This window comes from Dendropsophus ebraccatus, chromosome 14 (assembly GCF_027789765.1).
Source record: "Dendropsophus ebraccatus isolate aDenEbr1 chromosome 14, aDenEbr1.pat, whole genome shotgun sequence".
NCBI classification, from domain to species: domain Eukaryota; kingdom Metazoa; phylum Chordata; class Amphibia; order Anura; family Hylidae; genus Dendropsophus; species Dendropsophus ebraccatus.
In genome coordinates this window covers 43130477-43149994 of record NC_091467.1, presented here as the reverse complement: position 1 = coordinate 43149994, position 19518 = coordinate 43130477, and the positions used below count along the sequence as shown (strand labels likewise).

The window sequence follows — 19518 nt, the reverse complement described above, 5'->3', positions numbered from 1 at the left end:
GAATGTAACTGATACATTTGTATTTTCCTTCCATTACCAGGTCAGTTGTAGGTTTGGTGGTTTAGGAGTGACCCAAATAAAAATCTAAGAACTTGTCTTTTTTCTGTCATTTTCCATGACAAACCTTTCTTTTGGGTATCACCTTGTAGGAATGGCTCTTTTCCTGAAGAATGTGGCATTTCATGGAATTCTACTAGATGCCCTTTTTGAAGAAGGAAACAAAGAATGGGAAGAAGTGTCTGATCTGCTGAAGTCTGGAATAAGGGAAGGAGTAGTGAAGCCATTAAAGTGCACTATCTTTAGCCGCAATGAGGTGGAGCCTGCCTTCAGGTTCATGGCTCAAGGAAAGCACATCGGCAAAGTCCTTATAAAGGTCAGAATATTTATCTATGTGCTAAAATATTACTCAGCAATTACACTAGTACTTGATCTGTTTAATGGTCTGTTTGGTAGTGTCTATTAGAGGATCCTGGATATTTGCTTGTAGCATTATCTTTAGTAAAGACTCCTTAAGAGTTAATTCATGGCACAAACCAGTAGTGTTATTGTTCCCCCAAATCTTCATACTGACTTTTCATGCAATCTTACTTCATGTTTAGGTGCGTGATGAGGAGTTGGGGCCCACTCACAAGTCTGATGCTCTTATTCCTGCTATTCCTCGTACATCTTTCCCCTTAATAAAGTCTTACATCATTACTGGAGGACTTGGTGGATTTGGCTTAGAGTTGGCTCAGTGGTTAATTGAGAGAGGTGCCCGGAACCTCATTTTAACTTCTCGATCCGGCATCAGGAATGGTAAGATATAGTCACGACAATTCCCAAACAGTAATGTTCTCGGAAAAAGTGATGATGATGTGGCAGGTATATGACTGCTTGCTTGTTTTTGTAGGTTATCAAGCCAAACAAGTCCAGAGTTGGAAAGAAGCAGGAATTACTGTAGTAGTTTCCACCAAAGATGTGGCTTCTATAGGTGGAGCCCGCCAGTTAATAGATGCTGCATCGCAGCTAGGACCAGTGGGCGGAATCTTTAACCTTGCCATGGTGAGTTCTGTTATAATACCAGCTATAATCAATAGGGTAATATCCGATGAAGTTCCATCTTATTTATGGCTCATCTCATCCATCCATCCCCTCTTTATTAGAAAATTATTATTATGCTTGCATATAATGACAGAAACAAGACTGTAACCAACAGATGGCTCCTTGCTGATATGTGGATTCCCTAGTGCTCACATAGACGGATGCAAGGCTTGAGGACCCTCTAGTGCTATGTTATGAATCATGGCAACTGTTTTCATCTAAGTGGGTTCTTCATCTCAAGTCCCTCAGCCTCCCTGAGACCAAAGATGTGCCTCTTATAGCCGCCGCTTGATTAGCCATTACATTCTTGTGCCACAGATTTGTTGAATACTTATGTAACTGGAGAATACTTATGTAACTTTATAAGTTTAGTAAAGGCAAAGATAGATCATGTTTTGGATGGAGCATGACTAGTCCTTTATTAAATGCTTTTGCTTGGCAAAGCCATAAGGAGATGGGGCTGGACGAAAGGGACAGAAGTATAGAAGATTGCCGGCAGAAAAAAAAACACCTGATCCATTTAACATAGAAGTGGAGAAGGCACTAATGTGAACTATGACTTTATTCATACCACATTGTGCTGACTCCATTGCTGTTTTAGGGTCCTTTTACACAGACAGATTTATCTGACAGGTTGAAGCCAAAGCCGGGAACAGACTATAAACAGAGAACATGTCATAAAGAAAAGACTGACATTTCTGCTTTTTTCAAATCCATTCCTGGCTTTGGCTTCAATAAACAAGACTCTTCTCTTTTTTTCCTTCCTCTGGATGGGTACAGAGTAAGAAGTTGTTTTTTTAAGATTTATGCAATGTCCATCATTGGTTTAGGGTAGGGATGGAAAACAGGGATACAGCCTATAGCTGTGGCTGTATCCCGGTTTTCCAGGCGGTCCTCCCGCTGTATCCACCCTCTGCATGGAGGTTTAAGACAGAGGGAATCATTACTGAGAGTTCGGGTTCGTACGGACCATCCCGAGTTTAGGGTATTAGTGTAAGACTTAGCTGAAAGCACCTGGGTGCTAGCGTGGTACTATATGTAACTGCCAGTGTTATTACACATTACTTTATATCATTATGTCACACAGTGTAGGATTTCTGCTATACAACTGTAATATCCAGCATAAATTATTATTTAATAAATTATTAAATATGTATATATTATTGCAATTATGGGAAATTGCAAGTAAAGATGCCTATAGCTCCACAGTTTCCAACATAGATAGAAACCCATGGAAATAATATAGTAGAAAATTAAAAAAATAGAAGATTGTCGTCAGAAAAAGACCACTGGCTCCATTTAGTCTGCACTTTTAGTATTTCCCTTCTTATCATCTTAGGATAGCTATATGTTTAGCCCAGGCATGTTTAAATTCTGTTATGGTAGATTTACCAACCACATCTGCTGGAAGTTTGTTCCAAGCATCTACTACTCTTTCAGTAAAGTAATATTTTCTCACGTTGCTTAAAATGTATGCCTTTCTCTTCTGAACAGGTTCTAAAAGATGCCATGATTGAAAACCTATCCACTAAACTGTTTCAAGATGTGAACAAACCAAAGTATGATGGTACTCTTAATCTGGACAGGTAAGTGTTCACACCTAATATTAATGTACTGCAGGCATTTCAGTTGTACCTGTCTGGATCCCACCCCTTGTCTCTTGCCACCTATATATGATATGATATATACGTCATATATATGATGTATGACATATATACATCTATAGTCGTAGCCTGATATGAAGTCCTGAATGGTTTTTTTTACAGGGTCAGCAGAGAGAAGTGTCCTGAGCTGGATCATTTTGTGGTATTTTCCTCAGTGAGTTGTGGGAGAGGAAATGCTGGGCAAAGTAACTATGGCTTTGCAAATTCAACAATGGAGCGTATTTGTGAAAAGCGACGCCGGGACAATCTGCCAGGTATAATACATACTAACCACTCGTCACTAGTAGTCACTAGTATTTAGCTATAGCACATAATAATAATGTTTGTGTCAGAAACAACAAAGTTTCTAAGGGTCCTTTTACACACACAAATATCTGATAGATTTTTAAAGCCAAAGCCAGGAACAGACTATAAACAGAGAACCGGTCATAAAGGAAAGACTGAGATTTCTCCTCAAATCCATTCCTGGCTTTGGCTTCAATATTGTGTTAGATATCTCTGTTTGTAAAGGCGCCCTTAGGTGTGATACCTTTATTGGCTAACTAGAAAAAAATCATTATATTTGCAAATGGAAAGCTAATATAATGATTTCTTCTAGTTAGCCAAAATGCAATTCCATAATTTCATTAGACATAAAAGATACTGTTATTATGGGTATATCCTATTTTTTAAAGTTCTTAAAGTTGAAATACTAAACTATGTTAACCCAAACCTTGCATATGTGTCCCTGCAGGCTTGGCTGTCCAGTGGGGCGCTATTGGCGATGTGGGTGTCGTGCTGGAGACTATGGGAAGTAATGACACTGTGATAGGTGGCACATTACCTCAGAGGATCAGTTCTTGTCTGGAGGTTCTCGATCAATTCCTTAACCAGCCACACCCTGTTATGTCCAGTTTTGTCTTGGCCGAGAAGACAGTCTCTGTAAAAACCAAAGGAGCTGGACAGCAAGATCTGGTGGAAGCTGTAGCTCATATTTTAGGTAAGAAGAACATTAAAATGGCAAAGCATCAGTCATATTGGAACTCTTACTTTTAGTGCATTCAGTACTCAGTTCAGTTTTATTATCCTTAATATAGTGAACAACTTAAACTGTACTTTAGATCCAGCTAAGTCCTAGATCCTCAGGAGAGCTGGTGTGAGCTTAGACCATCACTGATTCCTGAATTGGCTGCCAGGCTCGATAGAGATCTCAGTTATTGGAACTTTTTGGAAGAAGACATTTCCATCATTGATTTATATGGTTTATTGATTAGTTCAGACACTGAAATGTATTTTTGGAAATGTGGTGTCTGAACTCTAACTCTACACTCCAATTCCACCAATGTGACCTATATAACAAGTCAGATCCCTCAAACTAAGCTTTCTTCTGGTTAAAAGACATTTGACATTGTGATTTTATTGCACTATTCTCTCTAGGTGTCCGAGATGTGACCAGCTTGAATCCAGACACCACATTGGCTGACTTAGGGCTGGACTCTCTCATGGGTGTAGAGGTGCGGCAGACGCTGGAACGTGATTATGATATTGTCATGGCCATGAGGGAAGTTAGGCAACTAACAATTAACAAATTGCGGGAGCTCTCTTCCAAGCCTGGACATAGTGAAGGTAGGATATCAATTGATAAGTCACATATTGGAACATGTCCCAGTAATACCCTTACAATCCATAAGTGATTATGTTTATTTCCTAAACCAATGGACTATTATCTGTAGACTAGGGTTTGACGTTGATAGATTGAACATGCGTTCAATGTGGAAAACATTTTAAGATAAGCTGGCTGGTCATATGTAGGCTATGTATAGCTATGCTATGTGCTGTTTTGTCCGGTCTGATAACTAACAGCATGATGGCAACCCAACAATTTCTATTAAAATTAATGGGTTTAATTGGGCAACATTGCTGTTAAGGGCATTCTAGATAAACAGTATTTGTGTCTAAACCAACTTGAATAATTCTACCAATATAAGGAGTTGTTGCTTCAAACCAATCCTTGTCCATATAGCTTATTAAAGGGGTATTGGTATCTGTAAGAGATCTGTAAGACATGTTTAGCTGATCGCTAGGGGTTAGAGAAGCTGGACCTGAGAAAATCAGCTGTCTACAGGACAACCCCATGAATAAGAAATGAAAAAGAGCTCTAAATATTTTTCCAACCAAGACATTGATCACATATTCTTTCTTAGACAGAAGGTGAGTAACCCCTTGTATTCATAAAACACAACTGGAACTTAAAGGGGTTATCCGGCACTACATAAACATGGCCACTTTCTTCCAGAGATAGCCCTATTCTTGTCTCCAGTTTGGGTGCAGGCTTTGTAACTCAGTTCCATTGAAGTGAATGGAACCTAATTGCAAACCCCACCTGAACTGAAGACAAGAGTGGTGCTGTCTCTGGAAGAAAGTGGCCATATTTTGAAGCGCTGGATAACACCTTTAAAAGCAAGTAATCTTTCAAGAACTAGAAAGGTTTGTATGGCCTTCCTATCATAGAATGTATAATTTTCTTTACTTGCATATTTTGTCATGGGCACACAGCTAACTTAAAGCTCCTGGGCCTGAGTACAAAATCTGTAACATGGTCCCCACCTATCATTTATATTACATGTAGTACAGGACAGAGTATTTTGTTTAGTTTATAATCTGTAACCATGAAAACTCACTCTGCAAAACTGATGTATTAGAGCATGGGTCTCCAAACTGCGGCCCTCCAGCTGTTGCGAAACTACAACTCCCATCATGCCTGGAAAGCTAAAGCTTTGGATTTGGCTGTCCAGGCATGATGGGAAATGTAGTTTTGCAACAGCTGGAGGGCCACAGTTTGGAGACCCATGTATTAGAGCAATAAAATAATAGTATTTAGTTATATAGTTATACCCAATGTCCGGAGTAGAATTATTTTATGATCAATGAAAATGCTGATAATACTATAGAGCAACGTGAAAATAAGTTCTATGTAACAAATGATTTCTTGCAAAAGAGGAACCCGTGGAGCCTCATTTAAGAGTCTTATGACACAGGACTAGCCAGATATCCCTCTGGGAAGGACCCAGCCAAGGGGTCACTCCTGTAGGGGGGCACCATATTAAGAGGCCCAAGGGAAAACCAAGACCAGGCATCCATCCACAGACAACTGTTTTGGGGTGTTGCCTCTCATCAGCGTGGAGCAGGATTCTGGCTAGGTGGGAGCAATGCCTAGTAGTGCCTTACGGCAAACAGATCACTGATATGAGGGTAACCTGCAAAAGATAACACTGCCGGCTGGTGTTATCTTTAGCTAGTCTCCCTGAGATCAGTGATCTGTTTCTCTTACAAATGATTTCTTAACATTTCAGAATCCAAGCCCTCCCAGAAAACCAGTGTGCAGCCGGATCTCAGCTTCCTGGATCTGAATAATCTCCTGGTCAACCCTGATGCTTCCACAATCACTAAGCTCAACGATGTCCAAAGTAATGAGCGTCATCTCTTCCTGGTGCATCCCATTGAAGGATCTATTGCAGCATTCCACAATCTGGCTTCCAAACTTAACATTTCCTGCTATGGACTTCAATGTACAAAAGGTAAAGAAGGGGGGTTCACACTACGGCCTACTTTGTACGGGGTGGAACACTGCCTATTCTTGTATGGGATCCCGGCTGGAGCGTATACACATCGTATACGCTCCGGCAGGGGCGGGCTGGGCCGGGGGGCAGGGGGGCATATGCCCCCTGGGCCGGGCTTCCCCCAGCTGTCAGGGCCGCATGGCTGCTGACAGCTGGCTGGAGTCCTCAGTGCCTCCCCTGCTTACAGCCCGGACCCTCTTCAGTCATATTTACCTGTGGCTGTGGTGGATCCGGACTGTGATGGAAGCGGCCGCCGAAGCCCCGCCCCCATGCCGGTAAGCCCCGCCCCCTGTATGGCCACTATGCTTTCCTATAAGCCTAAGAGGCTTATGGTAAAAAGCAAACTGCTGTAGGCAGTATCTTCCTCCGGCCACCAGAGGCCGCTCTCTCCTCCCAGCTGGTTCTCCTGCAACTGGGCTAGAAGAGCCTGAAGACGGAGAAGATGGTGTCTGCAGCAAGCAAGGTACCTACACAGCAGGAGATCTACACAGCAGGCCATAGGGCAGGGGGAGGGAACCAAGGCCCTCCAGCTGCTGCAAAACTACAACTCCCATCATAGCTGGAGAGTGATAGGCTGTCCATGGATGATGGGAGTTGTAGTTTTGCAACAGCTGAAGAGCCAAGGTTCCCCCTCCCTGACATAGAGGATACATATATACAGGACACAGGAGGATACATATATACAGGAGGAGACATACAAAGGGGTACATAGAGCATACATATATACAGGAGGAAGCATATATACAGGGGTACATAGAGGATACATATATACAGGAGGAGGCATATATACAGGGGTACATAGAGGATACATATATACAAGAGGAGACATACTGAGGAGTATATAGAGGATACATATATAAAGGAGGAGACATACAGAGGGGTACATAGAGGATACATATATACAGGAGGAGACATATATACAGGGGTACATAGAGGATACATATATACAGGAGGATACATCTATACAGGGGTACATATAGGATACATATATACAGGAGGAGACATATACAGGGGTACATAGAGAAAAAGAAATGGTGTGGAGACAGCATCCATCCAGTGAAAAAATATTTTTACTTTATTTTAAGCCATTGCATATAAAAAGATTACCGACGTTTCGGCTCTAACACTTAAGAAAGGCTCAGGAGTGTTAGAGCCGAAACGTCGGTAATCTTTTTATATGCAATGGCTTAAAATAAAGTAAAAATATTTTTTCACTGGATGGATGCTGTCTCCACACCATTTCTTTTTCGCTATTGAGTATCAGGTGTGGGCCCACCTGACGGAGACTGTGCATCCCTGGGAGGTTCCGCTGTTCCAACCTTGGACTTTACCAGGGGTACATAGAGGATACATATATACAGGAGGAGACATATATACAGGGGTACATATAGGATATGTATATACAGGAGGAGACATACAGAGGGGTACATAGAGGATACATATATACAGGAGGAGACATACAGAGGATACATATATACAGGAGGAGACATATATACAGGGGTACATAGAGGATACATATATACAGGAGGAGACTTATATACAGGAGGAGACATACAGAGGATACATATATACAGGAGGAGACATATATACAGGGGTACATAGAGGATACATACATACAGGAGGAGACATATATACAGGAGGAGACATACAGAGGATACATATATACAGGAGGAGACATATATACAGGGGTGCATAGAGGATACATACATACAGAGGAGTTAGGGCTGGGCGATTAATCAAATTAATTTGCCCAGAAGGTTAGAATCAATTTAGATTAAAACCGTAAATTCAATTTTCACAAAAAATCATTGAAGGTGGAGCAGCGTAGAGTGACGGGTTGGCGGCCGGGCAAGAGGTGCAGGTCAAGCAGTCGGCGCGGCGGTGCGTGGAGTGTCGAGCCGGAGGTGAGGTGCAGGGCGGTCGGCAGTCCGCCTAACAGAGCCGCGACTGACCTACCCCAGCTATACATATCACGTCCTGCTCCCCTCCCGGCCACATGTGCAGGTCCCCGGTCTCTGGAGGAGGCTGCAGGGACTGTAGTGGTGATAACGTTGCTTCGGGTCCTGGAGCTGAACAGCGGGATCTGCATCCCCCGATCCCGCTGTACAGCTCCAGTAATGGCAGTGACGCTATCACCTCTACAGTCCCTGTGGCCTGCTTCAGAGACCGGGGACCTGCACGTGTGGCCGGGAGGGGAACCTGTGTGCCGGGGTGAGAGGAGGAGGGATATGTGCACTCCTGCCCCAATCACCCCCAGCTGCCCAATCCCTCTAGAGTCACCCCCAGTCTGCCTCAGTCCCCCTCTGTCACCCCCAGCTGCCCCAGTCCCCCTAGAGTCACCCCCAGTCCCCCTCAGTCATCCACAGTCTGCCCAGTCCCCCTCAGTCACCCCAGTCTGCCCCAGTCCCTCTCAGTCATCCACAGTCTGCCCAGTCCCCCCTCAGTCGCCCAAGTCTGCCCCAGTCCCTCTCAGTCACCCCCAGTCTGCCCTAGTCCTCATTCAGTCAACTCCAACTGCCCCAGTCCCGCTTAAGTCAACCCCAGTTTGCCCCAGTCCCCCTCAGTCACCCCCAGCTGCCCCACTCACCCCCCAGTTTGCCCCGTACACCCCCAGCTCTCCCAGTCATCCCCAGCTGCCCCAGTTTCCCCCAGTATGCCCCTATCACCTCTCATCTATACCTTTATTCCTACTACACCCCTCATCTTTACCTGTACTACTACAGCCCACATCTATACCTGTACTACTAATCCCCCTCATCAGTATTACTAATACCCCCCATATCTATACCTGTACTACCTCACCCCTCATCTTTACCTGTACTACTACACCCATTATCCACTATACCTCCACTACTACACTCTACCTAGATGGAGGCACCATGTGTCCCGCTACCCCCCCCCCCCCTCGCTTATCCCGGAAATGCCCTCGCCTGCATGTGTCCCTGCTACATAGAGGATACATATATACAGGAGGGCATAGAGGATACATATATACAGGAGTACATAGTGGATACATATATACAGCAGTAAATAGAGGATACATGTATACAGCAGTACATAGAGGATACATATATACAGGGGGAGGCATATATACAGCAGTACATAGAGGATACATATATACAGGGGGAGGCATATATACAGTAGTACATAGAGGATACATATATATATATATATATATATACAAGAGTACATAGAGTATACATATATATACAGGAGTACATAGAGGAGGCATATATACAGGAGGACATAGAGGATACATATATACAGCAGTACATAGAGGAGACGTATATACAGAAGTATATAGATGATACATATATACAAGAGGAGACCTACACAGGAGTACATAGAGGAGACATATATACAGAAGTACATCGAGTGATATAAACTATTGTAAAAATACAGTAACCCCAGCTTTCCCAGCATCTTGCGTAGTAGTCAGTATAATGAGGGTCAGGCAGCTTTCCCAGCATCTTGTATTTGTAGTCAGTATAATGGAGGTCACCCAGCTTTCCCACCATCTTATCCTCAGTATAATGGAGGTCACCCAGCTTTCCCACCATCTTATACTCAGTATGATGGAGGTCACCCAGCTTTCCCACCATCTTATACTCAGTATGATGGAGGTCACCCAGCTTTCCCACCATCTTATACTCAGTATGATGGAGGTCACCCAGCTTTCCCACCATCTTATACTCAGTATGATGGAGGTCACCCAGCCTTCCAGCATCTTGTACACAGTTTTATGGGGGTCACCAGCTTTTCCACCATCTTATACTTAGTATGATGGAGGTCACCCAGCTTTCCAGCATCTTGTACACAGTATTATGGGCGTCACCAGCTTTTCCACCATCTTATACTCAGTAGGATGGAGGTCATCCAGCTTTCCCAGCATCTTATACTAAATATGATGGAGGTCACACAGCTTTCCCAGTATCTTGTAGTCAGTATGATGGAGGTTACCCAGCTTTCCCACCATCTTATACTCAGTATGACGGGGGTCACCCAGCTTTCCCACCATCCTATACTCAGTATAATGGAGGTCACCCAGCTTTCACAGCATCTTATACTTAGTATCATGGAGGTCACCCAGCTTTCCCAGCATCTTATAATCAGTATGATGGAGGTCACCCAGCTTTCCAGCATCTTATACTCAGTATGATAGAGGTCACCCAGCTTTCCCACCATCCTATACTCAGTATAATGGAGGTCACCCAGCTTTCACAGCATCTTATACTTAGTATCATGGAGTTCACCCAGCTTTCCCAGCATCTTATACTCAGTATGATGGAGGACACCCAGCTTTCCAGCATCTTGTACTCAGTATGATGGAGGTCACCCAGCTTTCCAGCATCTTATACTCAGTATGATAGAGGTCACCCAGCTTTCCCACCATCCTATACTCAGTATAATGGAGGTCACCCAGCTTTCACAGCATCTTATACTTAGTATCATGGAGTTCACCCAGCTTTCCCAGCATCTTATACTCAGTATGATGGAGGACACCCAGCTTTCCAGCATCTTGTACTCAGTATGATAGAGGTCACCCAGCTTTCCTAGCATCTGTCTATGGGACCGTTCTGTGTCATCACTGAGCCGCCCCATAGACTTATACAGGAAAGTGAGTTCTGACCCTTTCATAGGGCACACAGGGCACAGTAGGATATTTGGTCACAAATGACTGGAAGGACCGAAGATGTTATAGGTAAGAGGTAAGAGGCCAGAGTGGTCCTTTAAGGATGGGCCGCCAGCCTGCTACTCATGGGCCAGTGTTGTGTACTTGCCCCCCGGGCTAAAATTTGCCAGCCAGCCCCTGCGCTCCGGCCGGGATCCCATGCGGCACCGCAAAGAACTAACATGTTGTAGAAACCCATGTCAGTTCACACAAAGAAGCGAGCGGCTCCGGCCGCTTGCTTCATTGTGCGCTATGGGAACTTCTGATGCGGGCGCGCGTTGATGCACCGCATCAGAACACTGCGGCCGGAAAGATCTTTGCAGAGACCGGCCGTTCTGTGACCTGGCCGAGTCACGGAACGGCCGGTCTCTTACGCAGTGTACACATAGCCTTATAGTGTTATTTACACTGGGCTGTATGTTGGATAGGCTGAGGAGAGTGAAGTAATCTGGTTTTTCTCCTTAAATAGCTGACAGCTATCTCTCCTGGCTCATCATAAACAAGCACTATTGGCCTGGCTGAGAGTAAGTGGTTATTTCCATAGGGAGAGGACAATAAGTGGCTACTAGACACTTCTGATGCCATCTGTGTCTTAAAAGAACCAAAGATAATATGTAAAGGTTTTCATATCCAATGCTAGGTTACCACCATTAAAATTTGTATCAAGTCTGTATTAAGGCTTAGGCTATGTGGGGACATATGTTGCGCAACAGCAAAGTGCCTCTTAATTGCGTAACCAAAATATTTACGTAACTTGCCATCATGTATGTTCATTACACGTTGGATTTGACTTTTAAAAAAGTTGCAAGCAGGTCACAGTCACATGACATTTGTATTGAGGCCAATAGTGGCATTGTTACAAGTCACATGCAGCTTGTGACCTGTGAACAAAAATCCACCAGAAATGGATTTGTCGCACTTGTTGCAGTCGCACTACCATGTTCTATGACACGTAGTAAATTTTTTAGAGACGTTTTGACAAAAGTCATTGACACTTTGTATTGACTATTAATAAATGATTGTGTAATATTTTGTGTTTTAGCGGCTCCCTTGGACAGCATTCAGAACCTTGCAACCTACTACATACAGTGTATCAAGCAAGTGCAGCCAGAGGGGCCCTACTGGATAGCTGGTTACTCATTTGGAGCTTGTGTGGCCTTCGAGATGTGCTCCCAGCTGCAGGCTCAGCGGGATGGCACACATGCCCCCGACAGCTTGTTCCTATTTGATGGGTCACATTCATATGTTGCTGCATATACACAGGTAAGGTTGCTTACTTCCATTTGCCTTATACAAGGAGAGTCAGAGTGAATAAACAGATAGCAGAATGTGATATTAAATACAAGTTATACCAATATGGTGGTAGTAAATGGATGAAAAGAACCAGGGGTGTGTCCTTTGCAACACATACAACCTATGTTGGCACCATAAGACCATGTATTCAAAACCTCTTGGGCAAGTTTAATATATCCATATTCCAGATGCCCATATTACGAAGAGTACCGGCATGGCTGAAGGTAGCTTAGACACAGGGGCGTAACTACCATTGTAGTAGGCATAGCGGCTGCAATAGGGCCCACCGAATCATGGGGCCCCATTGACGGCCCCTGCAGTACACTGGGCCCCCTGAGCTGTCATCATGTGCAGCACCAGATGGCAGAGCGGGCCTCTCAGGTTCTGCGAATGTCCCTTTAACTGTAGGCACTCCTGCTGAGGATTTGCAGTTATGACTAAACTTGACAGCTTAGGGGTCTGTCAGGAAGGGGTGGGGTGGGGGGGGGGCAACTTAAAGTTTGCTATGTGGCCCAGTCATTTCTAGTTACGCCCCTGCTTATACATACAGTATATTAGATCCCAGGGATGCAGTTTGGATCAGTTTATCTATGGTACTACTGGGATATTCAGTCATATTTTGGGCAATGAAATGCACCCAAAAAATACTTGTGTGAAACTGGTCTAAGGAAGGTTTCCAGTGGTTTTCAACTCATGAACTCATTGTCACAGTGTGACTATAGAAAATATCCCTGCCTCCATGTTCACTAGGCATAAAGTACCAGCAAACCATTTGCATTTAATACCCATCCCTCCTATGTATACAGTAGCAATGAGAACACACAGCAATGAGCATAGCAAATATCCAGAATTTTTTAGTAATGTTCATATGGGTTTAAAAGACTGAAATAAAAAAAACTATTTCAATTTACTTTCAGTAACTTTTTTCTTAGTTTCGTGCCACCAGTCTTCTCAGCTCCTCACCGTTCTTTGTATATAGTCCTGCACGATGTGCTGCCTGTAGTAATGGTACCATTGTTTGGTCACATACTGTATAGTCTCACTATGGAGGACGTGTTATCATGACATAAGTGTTGAACAAGAGCAGAACAGAACACAATAAATCAAATCATAGAAAACTATATATTCCTCTACATGGTGTACTGTTCTTAGTTATGGTAACACTGGAAATAAAACGTTATACGATGCATATGACGTAACACTTTAGAGCTCATTTCTGTGTCTGGGAAGCTGTGTAGTCACTAACATACCTCTTTATTTTGTAGAGCTATCGTGCCAAATTAACTCCAGGCAGTGACGCTGAGGCCGAAACTGAGGCCCTGTGTGCGTTCATCCAGCAGTTCACTGGTACTGAATATAATAAGGTAAATGTCATGCACATACATCCCAGTAGGCTGCCTGTGTATCCAGAAAAAGCATTATTATTATAACAATCACTTACCCTGTCTTCCTACAGCTGCTGGAAACTCTCCTCCCCCAGAAGGACTTAGAGGCCAGAGTCAGGGCTGCAGTGGACCTGATAACACAGAGTCATAAGTCCATCAACCATGATGCCCTCCACTTTGCGGCTTCCTCCTTCTACTTCAAACTCAAGGCTGCGGATCAGTATGTCCCAGTCAATAAGTATCATGGAAACATTACTCTTTTGATGGCAAAGACAAAAAATGAATATGGAGAAGGGCTGGGAGCAGACTACAAATTGTCAGAGGTAAGTGGAGATTGTCTTTGTCTGTCAAAATGATCATGTAAGCGATTTCTGCTGCCTGATGCTCCGTGTAAAGATGTCAGTCAGACGTTGTGTGATCGTGGCCTAAGGAAATGTTCACACAATGGTTTTTGAGGCCCTATTTTTGGGCGGCCTTCATTTCGAGGTGAAAATATGTCCATATTTTCCATTATTACAGTAGATAATAAAGAGCACATTCATTATTTTACGGCCATTAACCCATACAGTATGTGCAATGATGGACAATTATCCCCATTGGCTTCAATGGGGCACATTATATTTTGAAATTACAGCCATAATTTTCTCCCAGAATTAGAGCGGTATTTTGCCCTCATTTTTAGGTTGTGTGAACATTCCCTATATGAGACAAGTACTCTCACTGCAATTGGAAAATTCAGTTTCAGACTATGTTCACACACTGTAAAACAAAACAAAAATATCACTGTAATTTTAATGGTAAAATACGTTCGTTCAATAATGTGCTCCATTGAAGTCAATAGGAAATGGACTGGCAGTGCACACTGCATCTGTAATTAATTACAACTGTCCAAATGAGGAACATGCTCATTATATACCAATTGCTTTTGCAAATTTAGCCATTTTTATTTATCTGTTTTGTTTTTACTCAAAATGACTGGTATTTAGCTTTCATTTTACTGTGTGTAAACCTAGTCTCAGACTTTGCCCCATTTATACTGAAGTCACACTTGTTTGCCAGGTGATACACATCACATAGTCACACATTTTGGCAAAATGAGGCTTGTACAAAAATACACAACATTTTATGCAAAAAAAATTAGATGCAAGCCTTGATACATTCCTCCTGTTCTCCTTAAAGGGGTTATCCAGCACTACAAAAACATGGCTGCATGACAGCACCACTCTTGTCTCCACTTTGGGTGCAGGTTTTGTAACTCATTTCCATTAAAGTAAGGGGAGCTTAGTTGCAAACCACACCTGATTTGGAGACAAGAGTGATGCTGTCTCTGAAGAAAAGTGGCCATATTTTTGTAGAACTGGATAACCCCTTTAATTATAACGGCAACTTAATTCAACTTAAAGCAAATGTACCATCAGTACATTCGCTTTAAGTTTTGCATATAAATAGAATGGTGCTGACGCAGGGAAGCCGGTGTGGTGGTCCTTTTTTTGAGCCGTGGCCCGATTCCCGTGAACGGTGCCATTCATATGCAAAACTTAAAGCAAATGATGGTTTTAGAAATAGCATTCCACTTTAATTTTATGTAATCCAGCACCCTTGTGCTATTTCTGGTCTGTTCTCATAGCATACTGTGGGCATATGGCAATATTATTGTACAGTACATTCAGCTCTTTACTGCACAGCTCTAAAATAGAAGCTACAATCTCTTGCTTTATAGCATGGATCTCAAACTCAATTTACCCGGGGGCCGCTGGAGGTAGAGTCTGGGTGAGGCTGGGCCGCATCAGGTTTTCCACAAGAAGGGGACTGGGGGTGACACAGGGGACTGGGGGGAGCTGGGGGGTGACACAGGGGACTGGGGGGAGCTGGGGGTTGACACAGGGGAATGGGGGGAGGAGAGGGTGACACAGGGGACTGGGGGGAGCAGGGGGTGACACAGGTGACTGGGGGTGACAGAGGGGACTGGGGGTCTCTGAGAGGGGACTGGGGGTCTCTGAGAGGGGACTGGGGGTGACACAGGGGACTGGGGGGGAGCAGGGGTGACAGAGGGGAGCTGGGGGGTGACACAGGGGACTGGGGGGAGCAGGGGGGTGACACAGGGGACTGGAGGGAGCAGGGGGGTGACAAAGGGGACTGGGGGTGACAAAGGGGACTGGGGGTCTCTGAGAAGGGACTGGGGGTGACAAAGGGGACTGGGGGTCTCTGAGAGGGGACTGGGGGGAGCAGGGGGTGACACAGGGGACTGGGGGGAGCAGGGGGTGACACAGGGGACTGGGGGTCTCTGAGAGGGGACTGGGGGGACACAGGGGACTGGGGGGGACACAGGGGACTGGGAGTCTCTGAGAGGGGACTGGGGGGTGACACAGAGGACTGGGGGGAGCTGGGGGTCACTGAGAGGGGACTGGGGGGAGCTGGGCACACACCCCTCCTCCTCCTCTCACCCCCATCACCGGCGCTCTCCTCTCAGCCGCATATGCAGCTACTCGATCTCTGGAGGAGGAGGCCGCAGGGTGAGGTGATCGCATCGCTGCAAGTCCTGGGACTGCTCAGCAGGATCGGGGGATGCAGTGCAGACCCCCAATCCTGCTTGCAATCCTGCTTGCAAGTCCTGGGGCTGTAAAGCAGGATTGGGGGTCTGCACTGCATCCCCCGATCCTGCTGAACAGCCCCAGGACTTGCAGTGATGCGATCACCAGAGACCGGGGAGCTGCATGTGCGGGAGGGACGCTAGGGGGCGGCGGCTCTGCTAGGCGGCTGTAGGCCCCTGCACCACACACCTCCCCTCCCACCACCGCCGCCGCGCATCTCTCCGTCGTCTTTGGGAGGCCAGCCGAACAGCTGCAGCCGTCCCTGATGCCGTCCCCCTTTGCCGCGTCATCAGCTGCTCAGCCGCGATTGGCTGAGCATAACGTTAAGCTCAGACAATCGCGGCTGAGCAGCTGATGAGGGCCGCACTTACAGGAAAGCTACCATTGAGGTGGGGGCCCCAAACTAGTGTCCCGAGCGCCGCAGTTGGGCCGCGAGTTTGAGACCCCTGCTTTATAATGTTGTCTATTCAGCCTTGCCTATCCGGCATCTCCTAGACAATTCTTCAAAAGGAAATAGGTTTTGAAATATCTAACTTGACTTCAGGTTACTGTTCCCAATCCTCTGCCGTTGTGCAGACCATATTCCATTTTGATTGATCTTCCTCGGAAGCTATGTTGTCTTGTGTCCCAATAGTGCGCTGGGGGGGTGAGAATGAATGTAAGTTTCTTACTTTCATCCTCAGCGCCATATTCTTGATATTAGCAGCTTATTCCGCATGCCAATGAGGCGTTTTGGTGCACTGGGCACCACACCACCGCCCCAGTGCACCAATCCACCCCCGCCGGCATATTTTGATGATATTAGAAGGGGCCAATCAGTGCACTAGTCCCATCCCCAGGGCACCAAAACGCCTCATTGGCATAGGGAATAAGCTGCTAGTACCAGCACTGAAGATGAAGGTAAGATACTCCTCTTCATGCTCAGCACCCCCTGCATTATATTATATATATATATATTATAGGAACTTATCAGCAGATTCTTCTAACCTGCTGATAGTTTCCCTTTAAGCAGAAATATTTAGAAATGCAACTTCATGTAGATATTTCACAGTTTAATCTACAATTTAATGTAAATTCTTTGTTCTTCTCAGGTGTGTGATGGGAAAGTGTCTATTCACGTCATAGAAGGAGACCACCGCACATTCCTTGAAGGAACAGGAGTTGACTCTATCACCAGCATCATCCACAGTTCTCTAGCTGAGCCTCGCACAAGTGTCCGTGAGGGTTAGATTAAAACACTAGCGTGTTTCACTGAAGCCGTCATCTCCTTGTAAGGCTTCTAAAGGTTCTGCTAACATGAAGGAGAAAATGGCTTCATTTAACACACTGGACTGGAATATGGTGGTCTACAGAGCACGCCCATGTAAACCATTACTTCACTTACATTTCCCAGTGCCATAATGGTATCTCCAGTGGCCAGTAACCCTGGAAGACTCATCTTTTCATGTCCATTACTTCTTTCCCTGCTCTATGTGTATCAAACACAGCAAAGGCTCCTATGCCTTCTACATAGAGTAGGAGTAAAGTTCATTTTGTAGCATGTTGTTCTTATCAGTATTCCAAAGGCGAAACTTTAGCACTTAGAAAACCCTGCACACCACTTTGAATGACTGCTTCTCATCCTCTGAGGCATTGCCATGCCTGTGAAGAGACTGATGGGTATTAATGACATAGGTCTTCGTACAGTGGAGTCCCTGTCAATCTTGATGTCTTGGTTGGTGTTGTATTTTTGTAATTTTTTTTATTTTAATGTTACGTAATTTATTGTATCTCTTATTGTTCTTTGGGCACTCACTCACTGGAGATGCAGACAGCTCCATATGGAAATGACCAAACCCTTCATCTGCAAAACTCTATCTATATGTGCAACAAGCATAAAATATTATACCTGAGAGGCAATCATGCCCAATGGTTGGCTGCCGACATCAAATAACTATATAAGCACCATAGTGTCTAGAAGATTGTGTTGTTAGTGATGGCAATGAATTTACATATATATTGTTTTTGGATGGTTTAAACCTTATATAAGGGGCCAACATTATGTAATGCTTGAATAAACTGCAGTTCTCTATGATGAGAAGGCACAAACATGCATGCAATGGTCCAATAAATTAAATGCTTGGCATGGGGTTTAAGCATCTTCTAGTGGGGGAGTGATCCTGACACCGCTCATGAAGCAGGTGTATCTACACTGGAAATTTCCTTGAAGGAAATGCGAATTTCTGCTGCACCTATGACACAGCTGGGAGGTGAACACAGGTTTGATGTTCTCCCAGATTAAGGCTCAGGACAGAAGAATTGATTTCTTGTGGATCTTAGGGACATGCTGGGACGTTCACTGTCAGTATAGACACCTGTTGAGATCCTCCCTCTGTTGACCGCAGCAGAATAACTTTTACGTAGGCTTATATTTTAATATTAAGAAATAATTGTGATGGTTACTTTTTCATACATTATTTTTCTTTCCCCTGGTAAATAGAGCTGCTTTACAATAGTCTTGTGTATGTTGCACTCTCATATTATTAATAAAGAAGGAAAATGTCTCCACTTTCTCTGATTTTGTCCTTATTATATGTGTCAGCTACATAACCTGGACTTATATTCAGACACAGATAATTTTGCACTAGAATCAGCCACATGCTGCTTGTATCATAATATTCCTTAGGCATTCACCTAGAGGACCTCCTTACACCTAGTATTGTGTTCAGTGCAAGCTGTACAAGTGCAGATATAGTATACGCCTCATGGTGGCAGCAGGCACCCGTAATTCTGTTGTGTAACTCTATGGTTGGTTGACGGGAAGCAGGAAAACAGAGCTGCAGCCATTACAAACAAAAATGATAAAATTAATTTGCAAATCATCTTCAAAATTTTCAATAGTTTAATAAAGTACACATTAGCCGCAGACCACTGGAAATCATAATCTATTCCCAGGGGTGGATTAAATGTACCCTGGGCTGTTCACCCAACCTGGCCCCATCCACCTTTATCACAGTGACGCAGGACCCTAAAGATTTGTATGGTAATATTTGTAAAGGGATATAATCTAGTCTGGTGTTTCACTGGGGCACTTGTCACAGTGGCCAAGAGTGGTGATACCTACCCCGGAAACAATGACACTGGGCTTTGTAAAGGGTAGCAAAAGAACTCTACTTGAGAACTTCAGTGCAATACATGTTAATAACGTTAGCTGGTACAGGTGTTGGCAGTGCTTGAGGTAGTAGCTCATAGTGG

The 19518-nt window shown here is 44.4% G+C and overlaps 1 protein-coding gene across 2 annotated transcripts in view; it reads left to right on the top strand.

The window, feature by feature from the left end:
- FASN (fatty acid synthase) overlaps nt 1-18827 on the top strand; it is a 67623-nt gene extending 48796 nt beyond the window's left edge. For both annotated transcript variants that reach the window (XM_069951510.1, XM_069951511.1), the window contains exons 32-43: nt 150-373; nt 600-795; nt 890-1041; nt 2575-2666; nt 2847-2998; nt 3478-3723; nt 4161-4349; nt 6077-6301; nt 12058-12278; nt 13574-13672; nt 13765-14016; nt 17376-18827. In XM_069951510.1, coding sequence (XP_069807611.1) covers nt 150-373; nt 600-795; nt 890-1041; nt 2575-2666; nt 2847-2998; nt 3478-3723; nt 4161-4349; nt 6077-6301; nt 12058-12278; nt 13574-13672; nt 13765-14016; nt 17376-17513 — 2186 coding nt within the window. In that variant the 3' untranslated portion in view covers nt 17514-18827. The remainder of the gene's footprint in view (nt 1-149; nt 374-599; nt 796-889; nt 1042-2574; nt 2667-2846; nt 2999-3477; nt 3724-4160; nt 4350-6076; nt 6302-12057; nt 12279-13573; nt 13673-13764; nt 14017-17375) is intronic.
- Nucleotides 18828-19518: the final 691 nt, after the last annotated feature.